At 34.4% G+C, this 23,838-nt stretch overlaps 1 protein-coding gene across 1 annotated transcript in view; it reads left to right on the top strand.

Annotated features, from left to right (window-relative positions):
* Positions 1-5,647: 5,647 nt before the first annotated feature.
* CNGA3 (cyclic nucleotide gated channel subunit alpha 3) overlaps positions 5,648-23,838 on the top strand; it is a 50,743-nt gene continuing 32,552 nt past the window's right edge. Inside the window, exon 1 of the mRNA XM_031964156.1 lies at positions 5,648-5,748. Within this exon, the coding sequence (XP_031820016.1) occupies positions 5,648-5,748 (101 nt within the window). The remainder of the gene's footprint in view (positions 5,749-23,838) is intronic.

Here is a 23,838-nt window from a genome sequence, read left to right as displayed (position 1 = left end):
TTCTGGGGTGAGTCACTGGGTGATTTCCAGAAATCACTTTCTTTAGAGACCTCTTCACTAACATCTGCTACATTTAAACCAAGTAGCTTGATTGATATCTTTTGTTTTTATATCCCCTTAATTTCTTTTTGTTTTGTTTTAAATGCTATTTTTAATTTATGTAAAAACAAGCATTTCCATAACTCATTATAATAAAAAGATAGTTGTATACAAAACTACAAATCTACTATGCACAACTTGCTATTCCTTTCAAATAAAAAACAAAATTATTATGTAAATTTCTTTTTTCTTCCCTAGTCTCATTTTACAGAAGTGACTACAATAGATGCAGATATATATATAAAATTATTTATACATACTTCTATTTATCATTTCTTTCTCTGAATAGACATAGCATTTTTCTTGTCTTTATATGTCTTTATAGTTAATTTGAGAATTTATGATAGACAATATAACTTATTTGCAATCCTTCCCTTAACTAAAGAGAAACCATCCTTATGATAAATAATAAAAAAAAGAAAGAGAAATAAAACAATTAATAAAATTAGTCAACACATCAATCAAGTCTGCCATTTTAGGCTATGTCTAGCCTCTATAGTCTATAGACTTCTGCAAAAATGCAAAAAAAAGTCTAGTAATACAGACTACTAGAATTTCTTCATTTGGACTAAGCTTGGTCTTTATGATTGCACTATACTCTGAGTTTGTTTATCTTGTTGTTCTTTCCATTTATATAAATGTAATCATTGTGTATATTATTTTCCGAATACCATTTTTATGGCTTTGCATCAGTTCATGGAAGTTTTCTCATGTTGCCCTGTATTCTTTATATCTATTATGTCTTACAGCACAGAAATATATTCTATTCTAGTAATGCATGACAGTCTGACTAGCAATGTCCGATCAATGGGTATCCACTTTGTTTCCAATCCTTAGCTAGTACATACATATTCTGCTATAAATATTATTTATTGTATATTGAACTCTTCTGGTTCTGACTTCCTTTAGATGTATATCTAGCAATAGAATTTCTGTGTCAAAGGGGCACAGATATTTTAGTTACTTTCTTACATAATTCTTTTTTTTTTAATTAAAGCTTTTTATTTTCAAAACATATGCATGGATAATTTAAACATTAACCCTTGTAAAACCTTGTATTTCAAATCCCCCCGTTTTCTCTTCCCCTCTCTCATAGATGACAAGTAATCCAATATATGTTCAACATGTTTAAAATATGTTAAATCCAATATATATATCCTATTTATACAATTATCATGCTGCACAAGAAAAATCAGATCAAAAAGGGGAAAAAATGAGCAAGAGAATAAAATGCAAGCAAACAACAACAAAAAGAGTGAAAATGCTATGCTATGATCCACATACAGAGCCCTCAGTCCTCTCTGGTGTAGATGGCCCTCTTCATCACAAGATCATTGGAACTCAGTCATCTCATTGTTGAAAAGACCTATGTCCCATCAGAATTGATTATCATATAATCATGATGTTACCATGTACAATGTTCTGGTTCTGCTTATTTCTCTTAACATCAGTTCATGTAAGTCTCTCCAGGTCTTTCTGTAATCATCCTCCTGATCATTTCTTATAGAATAATAATATTTCATAACATTCATATACCATAATTTATTCAGCCATTCTCCAATTGATGGGCATCCATTAAGTTTCCAGTTTCTTGCCACTACAAAAAGGACTGCCACAAACATTTTTGCACATGTGGGTCCCTTTCCCTCCTTTAGGATCTCTTTGGGGTATAAGCCCAGTAGTAGCACTGCTAGGCCAAAGGGTATGCATAGTTTGATAACTTTTTGAGCGTCATTACAAATTGCTCTCCAGAATGGTTGGATCCGTTTACAACTTCACCAACAATGTATTAGTGTTCCAATTTTCCCACATCCCCTCCAACATTCACCAATATCTTTTTCTGTCATCTTAGTCAATTTGACAGGTGTCTTGTGGTATCTCAGAGTTGTATTAATTTGCATTTCTCTGATCAATAGTGATTTAGAGCATCTTTTCCTAAGAATAGAAATGGTTTCAATTTCATCATCTGAAAATTGTCTTTTCCTATACTTTGACAATTGATCAATTAGAGAATGGCTTGAATTCTTTTAAATTTGAGTCATTTCATTATGTATTTTAGAAATGCAGCCTTTATCAGACCCCTTGAATGTAAAATTCCCCCCCCCCCAGTTTATTGCTTCTCTTCTAATCTTGTCTGCATTGGTTTTGTTTGTATAATAACTTTTTAATTTAATATAATTAAAATTGTATATTTTGTGTTTAATAATGTACTCCAGTTTTTTTGGCCACAAATTTATTCCTTCTCCATAGATCTGAGAGATAAACTATTCTTTGTTTTTTCTAATTTGCTTATAATATCATTCTTTATGTCTAAATCATGAACCCATTTCTAAATTATCTTGGAATACCATGTTAGGGGTGGATCATTGCCTAGTTTCTGCCATACTAATTTCCAATTTTTCCAGCAGTTTTAGTCAAATAGTGAGTTTTTATCCCCAAAGCTGTGGTCTTTGGGTTTGTCAAACACTAGATTACTATAATCATTGCCTATTTTGTTCTGTGAAACTAATTTATTCCACTGATCAACGACTGTTTCTTAGCCAGTACCAAATGTTTTTAGTGACCACTGCTTTATAATATAGTCTTAGGTCTGATAAAGCTAAGCCACCTTCGTTTGCATTTTTTTATTAATTCCCTTGAAATTCTTGATCTTTTGTTCTTCTGGATGAACTTTGTTATTATTTTTTCTAGATCTGTAAAATAATTTCTTGGGAGTTTGATTGGGATGACATTGAATAAGTAGATTAATTTAGGTAGTATTGTCGTTTTTATTATATTTGCTCAGCCAATCCATGAGCACTTCATATTTTTCCAGTTGAATAGATCTGACTTCATTTGTGTGGAAAGTGTTTTATACTTGTGTTCATATAGTTCCTGATTTTGCCTTGGCAGATAGACTCCCAAATATTTTATATTACTTACAGTTATTTTAAATGGAATTTCTCTTTGTATCTCTTGTTGCTCTTAGCATAATTTTAAATCACTTTCCAGAAAAGAACAACTCCTCAGTTTCACCAATAGTGCATTAGAATGTCTATCTTTCCACAATCTCTTCAGTATTGACTACTTCCATCTTGTGTCACTTTGGTAAGGTATGAGGTGAGATCTCAGGATTATTTAATATTATTAGTGATTTGACAAGTCTTCATTATGGCTTTTGTTATTTGTTATTATTATTGAAACTATTTTTTTTTACAAAACTGTTAAAAAATAGTCTGACAAGGACTGAATATAGAAACCATGAACTAAGAGGAGTTCTAAATGCATACATGAGGTAGAAGTAAAGGGTGACATAATAAACAAATTAGAAGAATAAAGAAGAAATTTCAGATCTATTAATTTAGTCTACTATAATTGAGGTTTTTTGATTTTCTGATCACTGAGATTTTTATTTTAATTGTTTCTAATATTCTGTCTAGTCAATACTATAGTTCTATTTAAAATTCTTTGGCAATATCAAATTGATTTGATGATTTCTACTCTATAATACAATTTGCCTTTGGATATGCTATTTTTATATTCCTCGTTTTATTCATTGCTTCTCTGGAAATAAAAAACAAACAAAACACCCCAACATTTTCCCCCCTCCAAATATATTTTTAAAATTTTATTTGATCTCTTGGTAGTTAGGTTGAGATAACACTAAATCTAATCTGTAAATTGATTTAGATAATATCACCATTTTATTATGATGGCATATCCCCACTAGTATCAATAAATACTTCACCAATTATTTACTATTTTCTTTATTTCTGTAAAAATATTTTGTAATTGTTATTTATATATCCTGACTATATCCTAATAGCTGGGTTCTCGGATATTTTATGCAATTTTCCATTGTCTTGGATGAAATTATTCTATATTTTCTTTCCAATTTTTGTTGTTTCTATATGAAAATACTGGTGATTTTGTGGAATTATTTTGTATCTTGCTGCTCTACTAAATTTATTAGTCATTTCAATAAGTACTTGCTGATTCTTTTGTGTTTCTAAGTAAATAAATGCATGTTGTATAAAAATCTATCTATATACATGTTGTCTATAAATAGCAATGATTCTGTCTCATCTTTGTCAATATGTATACACACATATTCATTTTTTTTTATCTTAGTGATGCCAGTAACATTTCTGAAACTTTACCAAATAATGGAGAGAGTAGAAATCTTTGTTCTACTCCTATACTTTTTATGAAAGCTTCCAATATTCCTCTGCCCCAAATAATGCTAACTTTTGGTTCTGGGTGTATATTTTTATCATGTATTAAAAGGATCCTTCTATGCCTTTTTTTTTTTTTTTTTAGCATTTTACATGAATGCTTTTGACAAAGGTTTTGTTTTTTTTTTTCCTGAAAGATATAGAGAATAACACAAGATTTCAAAGGATTTTGATGTTCCTCTCTCAGCCCTGAAATGAAACTAACAGCAAGGCAATTGAAAAGGAATATGTACAATTTAATCTTTGAGAAAAAAAAGTAGATTTGTAAGACCTTTGGCAAATTCTGAATGGGAACATTAAAAAATGTACATATTTTTCACCACCATATGGTACTTGTGCAAAAATGGGCTGCATATAATTTTACATATAATGGGGAAATTGAAGTATAACCAGAATGCATCAGCATGCTCAAATGATGCAAATTCTTCTCATGGGAAAGACTAGAGGGCATGCTTCTGGAAAAGTCATGATGACATGTAATGGCAATGCCTTGGGAAGATTTGAAAATTTAAGCATACATAGACATTCTGTAATTGGTTCTAATCTTCTGACCACATATTTTAAAAATGACTTTTCAGTTGTCTTGTTATCTAGAGCCAGGGAGCTTTTCAAAAGCATTAGAAAATAGAGCCTCAACCCCATTCTATTTGGCTTATTCTTTGTAGTAATACTGCTCTTTGTTGACTCTTTTGCTAATTTTTTCTAATCATTCTGTTTCTTTATTTACTCCTCTCTGTTGATTCAACCTTCACAACACCCCTGATTATGCTTATTATCATTGTCACTATTTCAACAAAGACCTTAATTACCCCTTTCCCAAACTATTTCAAACATCTCATTACAGGTCCTTCCACTTCTGCTGTTTTTAGAGAGTACATGCTATAAGAGAAGAGGTCCTAATTTTATCTTCCAGGAGTCAGATAAATAGGTCAGATTTCTTTTCCACATGGCCATTAACATTGGATCAGTTTTATTTTCTTGTGACTCATAAATCCTAACTTATGTTTGATGGAAGGAAATGATTGATGATGAGGTTTCTAGCATGGGTCCCTTGACATTCCACCGTAAGGATGAATATTTTCTTTATTCTTACACCAAAAATTCAATTAAAGAGAAAGTCAAAAAGGGCCACCACAATGTTACCAATTATTACCATCTACCTGAGATCTAATTGTCTTTTTCCAGCTATGAAGTATGACTAGTCATTAGTGAAAACAATGGAATCTTCCATTATAAATAATTGTTTGACTATTGTCTCATACTTTCCGTCATAAAAATATTAATTCTTTGTGTTTTAGCTGAAATTTGTAACTTTGTGACTGAAAAACAGAAAGATGGCCAAAATCAACACTCAGCACTCCTACCCTACCACACACAGACTCTCAATCAGGAACACTGACGAAGACCTAGAAAGAGCTGAAAATGGCACCAACAGGTAAGCTATGACATTCCATTTTGTGCATAGAATGAGAAAAATAGCGGATTATTTTTCATGCATAGCTTCCAAAGATGATGATACTATCTAAGGTAACTCTATAATGTGAAACTGCTTATCAGAGGCATTATAGTGAATTGAATTTCCCATATCCACATTTATCATTATCCTGCTGTCTATTGCCAGGATCTACTTAGGATGACAACTGGGAGAGACATAGGTACTAGAAAAAAGAATAGATGGCTTTAGGCTACATCCAGGATGAGATTTCATCATCATTCAATTCGTCCTTTCTTATTGGTCTAGAAGCTGGAATTTCACAAGCAAATGATCTTGCACCCACATTAACATTCAGAGACATCCCATGGATCCCCCAAAGAGAGAATATTCACAAGTCACAATTGACCTGCCATTTGCACTTCTTTCAGCCTCATCTAGCTTTTCTTTCTGTGCCCTCAAAACAGTCACAGCACATTTCTGCTCATTATCACATATAGATTGGTCTGGTCAGTGTTATACCAGCTCCATTCCCTTTGTCTGATTATCTTAAATACCATGGCTAACTTACATGTAGCCTTCTATGAGGAAGTGCTATAAACTGATTATATAGAAGTTAAGAGAGTGAATAATATAGAAGTTTAAGCATCAAATGTAGACAACTTTTTCAAGACACAGCAGTGAAGGAGAGAAGCATGATGGGACATTAGTTACATGGTAAAGATCAATGAAAAGGAAGGGTACTTGTTTTTTTGTTATTTTTGGAGACCTGAGCATTTTTAGGGAAACGGGGGCAGGAATCAGTCGGAGGTGAGAGAGACTAGGGATTTCTGGATCAAGATATGGTAGGTGGGCTTATACCCCAAAGAGATACTAAAGAAGGGAAAGGGACCTGTATGTGCCAAAATGTTTGTGGCAGCCCTGTTTGTAGTGGCTAGAAACTGGAAAATGAAGGGATGCCCATCAATTGGAGAATGGTTGGGTAAATTGTGGTATATGAATGCTATGAATATTATTGTTCTATAAGAAACGACCAGCAGGATGAGTACAGAGAGGCTTGGAGAGACTTACATGAACCGATGCTGAGTGAAATGAGCAGAATCAAGAGATCATTATATACCTCAACAATGATACTGTATGAGGATGTATTCTGATGGAAGTAGATTTGTTTGACAAAGAGACCTAACTCAGTTTCAATTGATCAATGATGGACAGAAGCAGCTACACCCAAAGAAAGAACACTGGGAAATGAATATAAACTGTTTGCATTTTTTTTCTTCCTGGGTTATTTCTACCTTCTGAATCCAATTCTCTCTGTGCAACAAGAGAACTGTTTAGTTCCACACACATATATTGTATCTAGGATATACTGTGACATATTTAACATATATAGGACTGCTTGCCATCTAGGGGAGAGGGTGGAGGGAGAGAGGGGAAAAATCGGAACAAAAGTGAGTGCAAGGGATAATGTTGTAAAAAATTACCCTGGCATGGGTTCTGTCAATAAAAAGTTATTATAATAAAATAAAAAATAATAATAAATAAAAATTTTTTAAATAGCTTAGTCATTCACAGCTGAAAAAAAAAGATATGGTAGGAAGAAATGGAAGAAGAGAAGTGTATTTTGTTTTACTGACACTAAAAACTTTGCTTGTTTAGAATTATGACAATTTGTTTCACATACTCTGTGAAGTTTTCTAACATATTTCCTCCATAGTTTTATTTGACTTGATAATTCATCATGTTGTCCCCTAACAACTCAAGTGTTGGGAGGAGGAGAGAAGGAAGTAGTATTGGTTTTCATATTCCTGCCTTTAGAGCCCCATACATGAACTCCTTCACTTTTTCCCTTCCTATATGTTCTTTATAATATCTTTTACTTTGGGATTTGGAAAGAAGGAGAAGAAGATGAGTGTGAAAATGGAAAGTTAAGAGAACAGAAGAAAAAATGTGTATAGGGTGGGAAGGAAAAGCCAAAAGGGAACATAGCATGCCTCTTATCTACTCAGAAATGGGGAATTACTAAGAACAATGATTCTCATTTCTGGGCCACTTTCCTCCCCTCTCAAGAATTATCTTAATATAAAGGGATTCTATAACATGGGGAGTAGAATATGTGAGAAGAGAGGCAATAGCTATGTCCAAATATACAAAAGTTTTGGTACTTGCCAGTAGATCTTAGGCATGGGGTATATAAAGCTTTTTTCCCAGGAGAGTGACACTGCCATATGGGAGCTTTCTTTCTGGGAGGGCAGGCTTTCTAACTAAGAGGCTTCATTTTTCATATTCTTGAGCAGGGTAATGGATGACCAGATCTGGAAGGCTAGCTAAGAGGCAAGAGTACAAGTGGAAAGATTTGTAAGGACACTATTGCAATACTTTAGGAAGGAGTAGATGGGCTGCAATTAAGGCTTTTACTAAAACAGTGGCAATAGTAATAAGTATGTTAAAGGTGTTGTAAAGGTGGAATCAACAGAACTTTGTAACTAAGAGATAAGATGAGAGAGAGATGCCAAATGAGAGAATATCAACTGAGCCATATCTAAATGGAGTTCTATAGGCAGAAATATGGGGCTAGAATTTAAAAGATAAGTCAGACTAATACATTATTGGTGGAGTTGTGAGCTTATTCAACCATTCTGGAGAGCAATTTAGAACTGACCAAAGGGCTATCAAACTGTGCATACTCTTTGATCTAGTAGTGTCACTACTGGGTTTGTTTCCCAAAAGAGGGAAAAGGACCCCCGTGTGCAAAAATCTGTGACCCTTTTCACAGTGGCAAGGAAATGGAAACTAAATGGTTGCCCATCAGTTGGAGAATTGCTGAATAAGTTATGAATGGAATGAAATATTGTTTTGTAAGAAATGATCAGCAGGCTGATTTCAGAAAAAACCTGGAGAGACTTACATGAACTGGTGCTAAGTGAAATGAGTAGAACCAAGAGAACATTGTACACAGCAACAAGATTCTGTGATGATCACCTGTGATGGACTTGGCTCTTTTCAGCAATGAGGTGATTTGGGGCAATTCCAAAAGACTGGTGATGGAGAAAGCCATCTGCATCCCGAGAGAGGACTATGGGCACTGAATGTGGAGCACCATATAATATTGTCATCTATTTTTTGTTGTTTACTTGCTTTTTTTCTTTCTCATTTTCCCCCTTTTGATCTGACTTTTCTTGTGTAACATGATAAATGTGGAAATATATTTAGAAGGAAAAAAAAAAGAGAAATCAGGACCAGAAACACAAAGAATCATCTTCATAGAGGGAACGATTGGAGCTATGGGAGTGAATAGGATTCCCAGAAGAGAGAATATATAAGGAAAGGAGCCACAGATAAATCTTTGAGAAACACCACCATTTAAGGATCAGGAAGAAGATGAGGAGGAAGAAACATAATATGACTAATTATATAGATAGAAAGAGACACTTTATGTTTCTGATGGCAAGGAGAAGAGCATATCCATTAGGAGAAGGTGATCAAAATTGTCAAAAGCAGCAAAGAGGTCAAGCAAGATGTGGAAAGAATTTAAAAGGTCATTGGATTTGCAGAAAGGTTGAACCAACTCATAGCTCCACTTGATTATATTAATACTTCCTATTAGCATACCTTTCTTCTCACAGCCAACTCCATTAGATTTTGTAATTGGAAGGTCATTGGTGACCTTTGAGAAAGCTGTTTCAATATCGTTCTGATAATGAAATGCTGATTATATAGAGGTTGAAGAGAAAGAGGGTGGTATGGAAGTTTAAGCATAAAATGCAGTCACATTTTTCAAGACAGCAGTGAAGGAGAGAAGCATGATAGAACAGTAGCTACATGGCAAAGATCAATGAAAAGAAAGGGTTTGTTTGTTTGTTTGTTTAGAATTTTGGAGTTGAGTATGTTTTTAGGGAAATGGGCAGGAACCAGTCAGTGATGAGGGATGATAGGGATAGGAAATAGACCTAGAATTTCTGGATCAAGACAAGATCTTATGAATTTAATAGAAGGAATGCATAAGTGAAGAAACTTCCTCTACCACTTCAGGTTGCCACCTTCTTTCAGATTTATGGTTTTAAAGAATTACCTAAGGGACATAAAATTTAAGATTAAAGACAAATTAAAATGAAAGAGATTGAAGATATTGTGCCAACTGCTGGAATGGGTTCCTAGAGGCAATAGGAAAGAAGAAAGAATCTAGAAAGTTATTTCTAATTGAGAGTATGGATTCCTCCTCTTCTTTGATAAGAGGGAAGGAAAATGTAGGCGATAGTAGTGAAAAATTATGAAAATTAAAAGAAAGGAGTTTGAAAAGCTCAATCTTCCCAGTATATTAGGAAGCTATGTTATTTGGTGTATCTAGAGTGTGTGTACCTTAGGAATTGGGCAGTATTCAGAACTGAGAGAAAGGAGAGAGGAAAGTTTTGAAATAGTCACTATGAAGAATGATATAGAGAGTTTATGATGGTAAAATAAAAGGGTGTGTTGGCAAAACTAGGACAGAATTGAGAATGTGTCCCATTAATTTAAAAGATATAAAAAAATCACCTTGATTTTATCTAATATTCAGTAGCCCCAGAGTAGCTGTGAGAGAGCTAAAAATTAGGGCGTTCTTATAATTTTACATTTGCAAGTCATGAGTTACAAAAGGTCATGGTCAGAAAAAAAACTCTAGGGCCATGATGAATGTAACATTAAAGTTGCCAAACAGGGAGGGGCTCAGGACTGGCAAGTGAAATCAGAGGCTAGGAAAATGATGAATGGGAAGATGAATCAATGCACCAGACATCATGATGTAATTAAAGTACAAATGAACAATTGAAAGGTTAAGGAATGGGACATTTTGTAGAGATGATACTTAAATTATGAAATTTGGAATTGGTACATTTCTAGGAAAAGGCAAAATCTAAGATATAACTACAACAAAGTGTGATTGAAATATTGTGATGAAGGATGCTGTTGGAGTTGAAGAAATTGAGGATATGTGTAATAAGACTGCTAGAAAAGTTACATAAACATGAATAATAAATTCCTTGATGTCAGGGGACAAGAATTCTGTGAGTCTTGTGCTGAAGTTTGGAAAAAATGAGGATAATAATCTGGAAATTAATAGGTGACAAGAATGAAGATATGAAAAAGGTAAAATTACCTGGACATTAAGAGGATAAGTCATTGATGAATCAAGGTAAGAATGGTCTTGAAGTAGTGGATGGGAATAAAAAGACTGGTTACCCCTTCTTCTGCCTCTATGATTTGAAGTGGGGAGAAAGAATAGAAGTAATCTTCAATAAAGGTGAAAAAAAACATGATAGAAAGAGTCATGATTCTATCCAAGTGAAGATGAAAAAGAAATATTGAAAAATTCAAGGATATTGGAGATTTTATTGAAAATATAAGGAAACTTTCAAAAGTCATAGTGGAATGAACTAAAACATGGGTAAACTGTGATAAATTTGGTTTGGGAGGGGAAAAGGGTAATCAGAGTAGGGTGGGGGTAGTATAGATATGTCACCTGCATCTAAATCAATGGGACTTGGATTATAAGAACTAGAGAGCCAGAACAATCGTTATATATAATAGGTAGATGTGACATAATTCCATTAATAATTGACTCACAGAACTAAGCTGCTCCAGCATTCCACATTTGTACCAAAATTGAGAAAATTCATCTTCTGGGAGACGCAAAGGGATCTCAAACTATCCTTCATGAGGTTTCAGAGACCTTAAGGGGGTTCAGCAACTTGTCAATGGTCATACAGTCAATCCCATCATATAAGAAGTAGAATTTAAACCCAGATCTTCCTGAGTTTAAGGTCAATTCTTTAGACACTAAGGCAGCCTTCTAGTGAAATATGGTAGAAGGCAAAGTAAAAGTTCAGTTGTGATGAGTGATGACTTGTAAAATTGGTCCTCCCCTAGATAACCCTTCTGTTAAGTCAAATTCGCATCCCTAAGCATCAGTTTATTTGGTGGTAAAACAGATTTGGATCATTCTGAAGCCTAATTTCTAGCAATGAAAGTAAGGGGAGGGTTGCACGTCCAGAGATATCCTGATTCAGATTCATGAAGTCAAAGGTTTTGCATTTAAATCCCAGTTCTATCACTTATTATATGAATAAGCTCATTTGCTCGTTCTGGATCTCAGTTTCTTCATGTAAAATGAGGATCTTCACTTCTAGATGTTTGATCCTATGAGATTGAAATGTTAAGATTATCATGAGAAGGATATTGATTTTAGAGTCATTTCCCATGATAAAAATGGAAATGCCAAGGTCTTTTCCCTAGAAAGGGGGATTAAAGAGAGCTAGAGCAAATGGGCAATTGTGACCACATCTTGGCCATTGTTAGTTTGGCAGTTTCCTGTTGGTTAAATTTCCCTGGTCTGCAGTGTTTGCTATTTGCTTTGGCCACGGTGCACAGGATAAAGCTGGGTTCAAGCTTCAGCAAGCATCAGCAATATCAGCACTGGCCAAGAAGACACACTTGGGGCAGCTGGCTGCATAGTGGGTAAAACTCTATGCATAAAGTCAGGGAGCTAGGAATCCAAATCTGGCCCCAGATACTTTCTAACGGTGACCCTGGGCAAGCCACTTAACCTCTGTTTGACTCAGTTTCCTCATTTATAAAATGGGGGCTATAATGCACCTATCTCTCAGGGTTTTGTGATGATCAAATGAGATAAGAATAAAGTGCCTGGAACAAAGTAGATGCTACGTAAATGTTAGCTATTATTAATATTATAAATGGAGTTTTATTTCCCAGTGACTCATTGTGCTGAGCCACCTACTCATGGTTCTCCTTGTTTCCAATGGACGTAGCTTCAAAGGAACAAGCTCTTGTGAGATATGTTCATGGAATTATGCCTAGAGTAGCAGCTGAGGTAGGAATCATCAATCTGCAAATAATTTTCAAGCTCTTATAGCCCAGACCTTGTGTTGGGCATTGGGCATATAAAGAACAGTGAAATTGAACCTGCTCTCAAGGTTACAAGCTGTGTGTGGGCGTGTATATATATATATATATGTATTTATGTATGCATGTATATATATATATATACATATAAACATGTCTATATATACAAAATATATAGCAAGTAATTTAGTGGGGAGGGTATTATCAGGTGAGGGTATTAGCAACTTTATGTAAAAGTTGACAGGTGAGCTAATGTTTGAAGAAAATAAAGAATTCTACTTCTAAGAGATAAAGATAAAAACGGAATGTCTTCCAGACCTAAAGGAATTCTCTGGAAAAGTCTAAATTCAATTTGGATGCTTTTACTTTGATCACTTCTAAAATCAGTGTTTTGGGATTGTCCTTCTTCCTTTTGTTTCTCCCAGAAGTATACATCCAATAACATTCATCTTAAAATCTAGTCTTCCCTAGAATTGTCTAGGTAAAACTATAAAGTTCAATTGTTAATCACAAAACAATAAAAAACGAAGATTGTCAAGTTTCAAAGAATAAGCATGGTCTCAGAGAATAGATAAAGAAGATACCTTCCCCCTCTCCTTCATAGAGTCAGAATTCATGAGTATGAAATCTTGTGAATAATGACATTTTTTTAAAAATGTGTTGATCAATTTTGCTGAATTCTTCCTTTTCACTTTTTTTTTTACAAAAAGAATTATTTGTTATAAAGCAAAGCTCTCTTGAAGGGGAAGGGAAGGGAATATAAGAGAGAATCTAGGTAATGTAAAAACAAAAGATGGCAATAAAAAAAATTTAAGTGACTATAAAAAATTCCTGGTGTAATATAGAAAGAAGAATCATGATGGGCAAGGTGCCTGGAAATTTATAAAAGAAAACATCAGGAAGAGATCAGTCCTTGTGACCTGACATAGCTATAAAACAAAGCAAAAAATATAGGTAGAAAATGAAATTGAATTTTAACCCTAGGAGGCAAATAATATTTATCATTGAGATTCAATAGTATGATATTAATGACTGAAATATAACAATGCAACAACATACTTTGTTAGGCAGAATGCTATTCATGACAAATATAGCAATAGAAAATGTATCTTGTTCAAAAGTAGCAAGATATAATCACACAAGAATGGAGGAATACCATTTTATGTCAAGAAGATAAACACTTATTTGGAAACCTATAAAAGTGAATGGAAAAGAATAGCAAAGAATATTTGGATAAAGATAAACCGAGTAATATAAAGTAGCAACGGAAGTGCTTTCCTTTTGGGGGTAAAGCGAGACATTTAGTCAGATAGTATCATCCTGCATCTCATTGATGTTTTCCTAATAGAGATCAGAAAATGGTTAGCATAATGATGGAGAACTTCAGTCTATAGATTGAAAGAAAACTGACTTAAGCATAGTTAATATTACAATAATGATCTCAAACTCAAGATGAATCAACAATTAAATGTAGTAGTCAAAAACCTTCAATAAAATCATGTTGCTTAACAAGAGCACAGTGTCTTGAGTAAAAGAATAAATATGTTAAAAGCACAATAGGATATAATGAGAATAAAAGAGTAAATAGGGTTAAGTGGCTTGTCCAGGGTCACCCAGCTAGTAAGTGTATGAGATCAGATTTTAACTCAAGAATATGAGCCTTCCTGACTTCAGATCTGGAACTCTGAAATAAAGTTTGAATTTCTTTAGTTATTTTATGACTACAAATTCCATTCTTTATGATTGAGTATTCAATGAATATTGTCTATTAAAAACAAATTTCCTGGGGCAGGTGGTGGATAGAGCACCGGCCCTGAAGTCAGGAGGACCTGACTTCAAATCTGCCCTCAGACATTTAACACTTCCTAGCTGTGTGACCTTGGGCAAGTCACTTAACCTCAATTGCCCCAGGGGGAAAATAAATGAATGAATGAATGAATGAGTGAGTGAATGAATAAATAGATAAATGAATTAAAAACAAAAACACAAACAAGTTTCCTGGGTTCCTACCCTAATGAATTGTGCTTCACTTATCTACGGATGCTAGAGAGAGACATTGGAAAATTGGAATGAATCTTGGGAGAGCAACTGGAATGTAGAAGGAAATGGAAATGTGATGTTTGGGGAAGAGTTGAAAGAATTTGGAAAATTTGTACTGAAGAAGAAATAACTTAAAAGAGACCTGATAGCTTTTCTAAATATTTAAATGACTGTCACATAGAAGAAGAGTTACATTTATATCTGTGCTAGTCCAGAGGGCAGAACTAGAACCAATGGGAGGTAGTTTTCAGTTCAAAGATACAGGAAATTTTTACCAATTAGCTTTGTTCTCATAGGAAATGCAGTATATAATTAGGTGGTAAGCTCCCTGTCCCTGGAAGTATTGAGGAACCTCTATCAAGGATGACATACAAGGAATTCCCACATGGGAGGAAAACTGTACTAGTTAATCTCTTAAGATTCCTCCTAATTCTGGAGAAAAAAAGAATGAATATGAACATTTCTTTTATGACAAAGATTTTCATTTATTTTCTCAAAAGAATCATGATGGGCAAGGTGCCTGGAAATTTATAAAAGAAAACATCAGGAAGAGATTAGTCATTGTGACCTGACATAGCTATAAAACAAATTTATAAACAAAACAAATAAGATAATAGTTAAAATTTGGTAACAGGATCACATATAAAATAGGTAGTTTTTCTTCTACAGTTGAATCGTTTATTGAAATTCCTGATGTTTTAGAAAATGTATAGAAATGGGGAAAGAAAGCATTTTTAAAACATCAAGACATGGAAATTTGAAAAGTTGAGGTTCTCAGTGAGGGAATGTGGAATCACTGAATGTTAGAGCAAATTAGGAACCATGGAGATCATGCAATATAAACCTTTTATTTTACAGAGTATGAAACTCTGCCCAGAGTAATGCAGGTAGTAAGTAAATGGCAGAATGGGGATTTCAGATCCAAGTTTAGTGTTCCCTCCACTATACCATTCTGGCCTCCAGCTTATATGTAAGCAACCCTGAATATTATGTATTATGTTTATGATCAAAAACTCACCCAGGGTATTTATTAAGTATATTTCTGTAGCTTCTGTTTTAACAAATGCTGTACTGTTATTGTTTAATTGTTTTTCAATTGTGTCTGATTTTTTCATTATCTTTTTGGGGGTTTTCTTGGCAAAAATATTAGAGTGGTTTGCCATTTCATTTTCCACTGGGAAAACTGGGTTAGCTTGCCTATTGTCACATAGCTAGATAAATGTTTGAGATGAATTTGAATTCAGGTATTCCTGACTCCAAACCCAGCATTCCATCCAACTGTGCCACCAACTTGTGCCAGTACATGCTTATTGGGAATAAAATTAACAGATTCATCATATGTCCTCTTGACACCAACCACCATAATTGTTCTTTCACAAACCTATTTTTCGTTTCCTCCATTTCCCAAGAAAAAGATGCAAAAAGGGATGGAGGGGGGGAAGATTTAAAGTAAAATTTGCTTCCTAAATAAAAGTACCAAAACTCAAAAGATTTCTTGCTTTTTCCTTTTTTAAACTTTTTCATCAGTTCTGCTGTTTAGTTATTTCTTGGTATATTTGAATAAGAAGGTGTCAAAGAAACATCTAAGCACAGAGAATTAAATTCAGATCAGGGATACATAAAATCCCAAATTAATTTCTTTATCTCATTATTCTTATTGTGCTTTTGGCTGGAATATTTATGCCCAAAGAAAAATAGGGGACACTCTCGATGTTTCTCTCTGCGTGGTGCCACATCTTGCAATTTTCACCAAAGAAAATTTATTTACCACTTATATTTCTAGGGAAGCAGGCTTAAAATACAGTGCTTTGGATACTGACCAAATGGGAAAAAGTTAACTGACAGGTTTGATTTAAGTTGCTAAGAAGCTTCAAGAGAAAGAAGGAAGAAAAGAAAGAAGGAAGGAAGGAAGGAAAGAAAGAAGGGAGGAAAGAAGGGAGGGAGAAAGGGAGGAAGGGAGGGAGGGAGGGAGGAAAGGAGAGAGGAAGGAAGGAAGGAAGGAAGGAAGGAAGGAAGGAAGGAAGGAAGGAAGGAAGGAAGAAAGGAAGGAAGGAAACAAGGAAGCAAGGAAAGAAGGAAGCAAGGAAGCAAGGAAGCAAGGAAAGAAAAGAGAACGGGATGGGAAATGAAGGAAAAAAGAAAAAATGGAGAGAGAGAAGAAAGTAAGAAAAAAAAGTCTTGAGTTTCTTCTTCTTCTCCAGGTTATAAAAGACAGTATTGTTCAGGTCTTTCTTTCCTCACCTAAAAGAAATACCAGCTCCTTCCAACATAGATATTATGGACTCTTAGCATTCTCTTTTCATTCTTTCTCTCCTTCTACAGACAACAGACTTCTCTCCACATATCTTTAGAAACTATGCACTTTCTCTTTCCTTTAGACCAAAGCTTCTTAAACTTTTTTCCATTTGTGACCCCTTTCTGCCAGAGAAATTTTTAGATGATCCTGGGTATATAGGTATATAAAACAGGTATACAAATCAAACATTTGCTGATAATAAATCAATTCCTTAGCATATATTTAATTTACCTTTATTTTTATTTTTACATAAAGAATTAAATGTTGGAATATTTGATAATGCAGGACACAGATCAGTCAGAAACCTTTTACTATTGCCAAATTTTTGGGCCCGCACATTCAGTTATATGACCCAATATAGGATTGCAACCCACAGTTGAAAAAGCTTTGCTTTACACTAACTAGCTCACAATATAACCATAGCTCTAGCTTTTCTCTGGCATCTTTATAACCAATGGTCTTTTTGCTCATTTAGGATATGTTTCATTGGAAATTGTATGGATGTCCATCAATTGGAGAATGGCTGAATAAGTTGTGATATGTGAATGTTTTGGAATATTATTGTTCTATAAGAAATGACCAGCAGGATGGTTTCAGAAAGGCCTGGAGAGACTTACATGAAGTGATGCTGAGTGAAATGAGCAGGACCAGGAATCATTATTTACTTCAACAACAATACTATATGATGATCAATTCTGATAGACATGACTCTCTTCAACAATGAGATGAACCAAATCAGTTCCATTTTTTCAATAACAAAGAGAACCAGCTACACCCAGCAAAAGAACTATGGGAAATGAGTATGAGCCACAACATAGCATTTCCACTCTCTCTCTGTTTTTGTCCGCTTGCATTTTTTATTTCCTTCTCAGGTTATTTTTACCTTATGTCTTAGTCCGATTTTTCTTGTGCAGCAAAATAACCGCATGGGTATGAATACATATATTGTATTTAGCATATACTTTAACATATTTAATATGTATTGGTCTACCTGCCATCTAGCTGAGGAGGTGGAGGGAAGAAGGGGAAAAGTTGGAACAGAAGGTTTTGCAAGGGTCAATGCTGAAAAATTACCTATGCATATATCTTATAAATAAAAAGCTACACTAATTTTAAAAAAATAATTTTCTTGAGGGAAGGACCTGGATATAATTTTTGTGCATTTTCCCAGCCTCTCACAATTCTCTGCTCAAAGTAGGTAGTTTATAAAGATTTTATTAAATTCATGTGAAACTTCAAAAAGATTTTCCTGAACTCCCTAATTGCTGGGGCCTCCCATCTTGTATTTATTTTGTATTGATTTGGTAAATAATCATGAACATGCCATCCCCTGCCCCACACACATACTTCCTCCCCTAGAATGTAAAAAGCCTTGAGAGCAGGAAGGAGGGATTAATACATTTTTTTAAATCTTTGTATCCTGCACCAGGCATTAGAGATACAGAGAAAAACCCAATACCACATCTATGCTTCAAAAGCTCTCATTCTTAAAAAGACCAGTGCATCATCACACTCTTTTCCAGTTGTGATACAGCACTGATTTAATTATTGTCCTCAAAAGGAAAAATGTCATTTGCATCCAGAACAATGGATTCTGAATGTAGATCAAAGCATATTATTTTTCACCTTGTTTTTTTTGTTTGCTTTTTCTTTTTGCAGTTTTTCTCTTTTGTTCTGGTTTTTCTTTCATAACATGACTGATATGTTTAAAAAGATTGTACATGTATAATCTATATCAGATTGCTTGCTGTCTTGGGGAGGGGAAACATAAGGGAGGAAGAAAAATTTGGAATTCAAAATCTTACAAAGATGAATATTGAAAACTGTCTTTACATGTAATTGAAAAATTAAAATACTATTAAGGGAAAAAAATTACTGTCCTCAAAGTGAGAACAAGAGATTGAAAGAGATTGAAACAGATCGCAGTAGGGAATATACCAGCAGGCAGAGAACAAAATATAGTGCTGTGCAGTTCTTGTTCTCCTGGTAGAGTTCTGGGTGGTATTTTAAGCATGATGTGGGGTCACAAAAATGGAGTGGGGCTAATTAAGTTTTCACTTATTCATTAGGCACTAAGGATAACTCACCCCTAAAGCAAAGTGCCAAAGCTGAATGGATTAACTATCCCAGGATAGAAAGACTTGGAGGTCTTGTCGTGATAAAGAGAAACTACACAGCAATATATATAAATGTCAAGATACCTCTACTAAGTAAGCCCTGGTGTCTTGGTATTTGCTGGAAGAGACCTTCCAGAGAATTTACTTTCATTGTAAAAATCTATTAAGATCATGTCTGTACAGTGCTTTAATTATGTACAAGGCACTATGATGGGTACTAGGGATATGAATATAGTATCAGGACTAAAGCAGTTTACATTAAGGAATGGTAGATATCAAAGTAGTGGAATACCCCTTCCAGGTTATTCCAGCAACTTCAGTTTTCTTTTGTGTTTTGGAAACTCCGGAAGGGGTTACCAGAAGGTAACTGCTACTTATGCTCAAAATTCAGAAGGTAACTCAAGGAAGGATCTATGACATTTTATGATACAGTCCTAATCACAAGCCACAACTTGTATGCTTCTTATGATCAATCAGCCCATAAGTTTTTTTAGCAAAAATATTTAATAAAGAGATATAATAAGAACAATTGGTACAAAAATTCTATCAAAAACCTATGGCATAATCTACCATAAATACACATAGGACTATGGGAAGAATGGGGTCAAATTTAGAGTGTAGTGGTAATGAAACACAAGTACAGGATAAATGTGTGGCAAGTGAGTAACTTATACATCCTAGAACTTTATGTCCTAGAAGTCCTTTCTGAGTCTTATTTTCTTTAACAACATTCTTCTCTAGTATAAGTGTCCTTGATATTGTTTCCCTCCTCTAGTGACTATCTTTCCAAACTTATCTTCCTCAGTGTCAGTCCAACAAATATTTATGAAATAGTTACTATGTAGCAGGTACTGTCAAGTGCTGGGAATAGCAAATACATGATTTCCTGTCCCTAAGAAGCTTACTTTTATTGCAAAAAGCAGCACACAAATAGTTACATATATACATTCAAGATATAGATAGATATCAGTGTATACATACACAGAGGACATAGATATATTGTTATATATATGCAAAATATATAGATATAGATATATGCACCCAAATTATATAGATATGTAGCAAAATATACACACATACATGCAGTGTAAATCAAAAGTAATTTCAGAGAAAAAAGTGGGAGGGACAGGAAGTGGGAATTTTATTGAGTCTCAAATGAAGCCAGAAAAGCCAAAAGGTGGAAGAAAGGATATTCCAGAAATGGGGATAACTAGTGAAAAAGCATATTTGTTTTTTGTTTTGTTTATAAATAGATTTTTATTTTCAGAACACATGCAAACAACATTCACCCTTGCAAAGCCTTGTGTTTCAAATTTTTCTTATTCCCTTCCCCCTCCATCTCTTCCCTAGACAGCAAGTAGTTTAATATATGTCAATATATGTCAACAATAAACATGTGGGCATTTCCATACATATTTCTACATTTATCATGATGCACAAGAAAAATCAAATCAAAAAGGAAAAAAAGAAAAAAGGAAAAACAAACAAGCAAACAACAAAAAGGTGAAAATACTATGTTGTGGTTCATACTCAGTCCCCACAGTCCTCTCTCTGGGTGCAGATAGTTCTCTCCATCACAAGCCTATTGGAATTGACCTGAATCATCTCATTGTTGAAAAGATCCAAGTCCATCACAGGTGATCATCACATAATCTTCTTGTTGTATACAATGTTCTCTTGGTTCTATTCACTTTACTTAGCATCAATTCATGTAAGTCACTCCAGCCTCCCTGAAATTATCCTACTAATCATTTCTTATAGAACAATAATATTCCATAACATTTATATGCTATAATTTATTCAGCCATTTCCCAACCAATGGGCATCCATTCAGTTTCCAGTTCCTTGTTCCTATAAAAAGGGCTGCTATAAACATTTTTGCACACATGGGTCCTGAAAAAAACCTATTTGGAGTAGGCTGGTATAGCTGGATTGTGGAGTATGTAGAAGTGAGTAAATTAAAAGGTTGGAATAGAAGGGAGTGACCAGATTGTTAAATACTTAAAATGGCAAACAACATTTTATATTTGACTCTGAAGGTGATAAGGAGCCTTTGGAGTTTATAAAGGTGAAAAGTATAACATGGTCAGATATAAGCTTTAGGAAAATCACTTTGACAGTTGATTGGAGAGTGGTTTGGAGTAGAAAGTGAGGAGGTAGTAAAACCATCAAAAGACTATTGCAAGAGTGACGTGGAATGGTGTGAACCCACTTTAGGATGAAGCTTTTTGTATATAGAGAAAAAAAGAGTGTACAACAGATGTTATCAAAATGGAAGCAACAAGATTTGACAACAGATAGATATTTGGGGGTAAGTAAAAGTGAGCTGTCCAAGATGACATCAATATTGCAAACCTGGATGACTAAAAGATGATAGGGCATTCAGCTGTCATAAGGAAGCTCATAAAGAATAGGTTTTGGAGGGGAGACAATGATTTCTGTTTTGTATATTTTGGACTTGAGATACCTATAGGGTATCCAATTCTAAATGTCTAAAAGGCAGTTGATGATGCAAGACTAGAGATGAGAGAGATTAGAACTGGACATATAAATCTTGTAATCCTTTGCATAGAGACAATAATTAAATTCCTGGAAAGTCATGTGGATACTACATTCTTTTCTCTTTTAAGAAGAGTTCCTGGAGAGATTTGTATGAACTGATGCTAAGAGAAGAAAGCAGAACCAAAAGAGCATTGTACACAGTAAAAGCAACAATGTGCCATTATCAGCTATGATTGACTTAGCTCTTTTCAGTACAATGATTCGAAGGGACTCATGACAGAATTGCTGATCATATCCAGAGAAAGAACTATGGAGTCTGAATGCATGTTGAAGCATACTGAAGCACTTGAGGGGGGATCATGGTTTTTTCCTTTTTGTTTTGTTTCTTTTTTTCACATACAACTAATGTGGAAATATGTTTAACATGTTTGTGCATATATAACCTATATCAGCTTGCTGCCTTGAGGAGGAGGAAGGGAGGGAGAGAGGGAGAAAAATTTGGAACTCAAAATCTTATTTTAAAAAATGAATGTTGGAAACTATCTTTACCCGTAATTGGAAAAACTAAAATACTACTTTAATTTTTTTTAAAGAGAGAACCCAGAACAAACACTTGGGAGGACCCTCATAGTTAGTGGACATGCTCTGATCTCAGCTGGGTGTGCTGTCTTCTCATCTTCACTCTCCTGGCTTCCCTGTCACTTCAAATCTGAGCTAAAGTCCTACTTTCTACAAGAAGCCTTTTGCACTCCTCCTTAATCTCGTGTCTTCTCTGTGGAACTATCTCTACTTCCCCCTATATGTATCCTATTTGTGCGTAGCTCTTTGATTTTTGTCTTTTTCCATTAGATTGCAAGCTCCTTGAGAGCAAGGGCTGCTTTTTATCCTGTATCCCCTTTTCTGTATCCCCAGTGCACTTAGCATATAGTGTTCAATAGGAAATTGATCATGTAGGACTGTTAACTGGCCAAACTTCAGTCCTACATGATCAATTTCCTATTGAACATTTCAAACTAGAAGCTTTAGAGACATCTTAAACTCAATATGTTTAAAACTGAGCTCATCATCTTTCTCTTTAACTTTCTGTTAAAGGTATGGTCATCTTTGAAGTGTTTCAGATTTTTAACTTCCTCATTGTCAATGATTCCTCTCTTTTCCTTATCTTAAATATCCAGTCAGTTGACAAATCGACAAGTTGAAAAAAATCTTGCCTTTTTGACTTGGCAATGTCTCTTCCATCTAACATTTCACAAAGCTACCTGCCTTAGTTTAGATCTTCATTACCTCTCACCAATATTATACCAATAGATTCCTAATTGGTCTTCTCACCTCAAGTCTTTCACCTCCAGTCTATCCTATATACTTATGCTTAATTAACTTTCCTTAAGGGTAGATCTAGCCAGGTGACTATCTCTCTACTCAACCAACTCCAATAGTTTCTGATTTCTTTTAGAATAAAATATTAAATTCAAATCAAATAATATATTAAAATCAAAAACACGAACCTATTTTTTCAGTCTCATTTATTTGTATTACCCTATTCTCTCTCTGGAATTCAAACTGGTTTTCTCTCTGTTCCTTAATCAAAACACTTCATCCCCTTTTTGTATTGGCTACCTCACCCCCAACATCCACCAAGTCTAGGATACAGCCTACTACTTTTCTCTGCCTCATAGAACCCTTCTTTTTTTTTTTTACAATATAACTCAGGCAGCAATATCAAAATGAAAACTTTCTTGAATGCAACTGCTAGTGTCCTCCCTTCCTTAGCACTGTTATTTAATTCCTCTGTATAAGCATAAATGTAAATTAATTTTACATTTGTGGTATATGTATTATATGTACTTATTGTTCCCTTCACTAGAATTTAAGCTGGTTGCTAATAGAAATCATTTCATTCTTTATGGCATCCCTGCTTAATACTTCAAACTTGACTACTCTGTTTTTAGAATCCAAGTGGTGTGATTTGATCTTCTTCTCAACTCAGTCCTAGGTGTTTCTTATGTGGTGCCATCTGTTTTCATGCAATAGTACAAAGCCTCCAATCCTCTCTAATTGATTGAGAGGATTATTCACATGTTGTTGGAAAATTCTTTGACACTTCTGTTAATTGATTTCTTGATTCAGTGGAAGCATCTGGTTCTTCCCCGATTTCATTAATTGAAGTGACAATAAAAATTCCAAGAAGTGGAAGAGAGAAAGGAGCCCAGATATAGGCGATAGTCAGTGTATAGGTTCAGA

This window comes from Sarcophilus harrisii, chromosome 3 (assembly GCF_902635505.1).
Source record: "Sarcophilus harrisii chromosome 3, mSarHar1.11, whole genome shotgun sequence".
Lineage (NCBI taxonomy): Eukaryota > Metazoa > Chordata > Mammalia > Dasyuromorphia > Dasyuridae > Sarcophilus > Sarcophilus harrisii.
The sequence above is the reverse complement of the archived record's forward strand: the minus strand, read 5'-3'. Positions and strand labels throughout refer to the sequence as shown.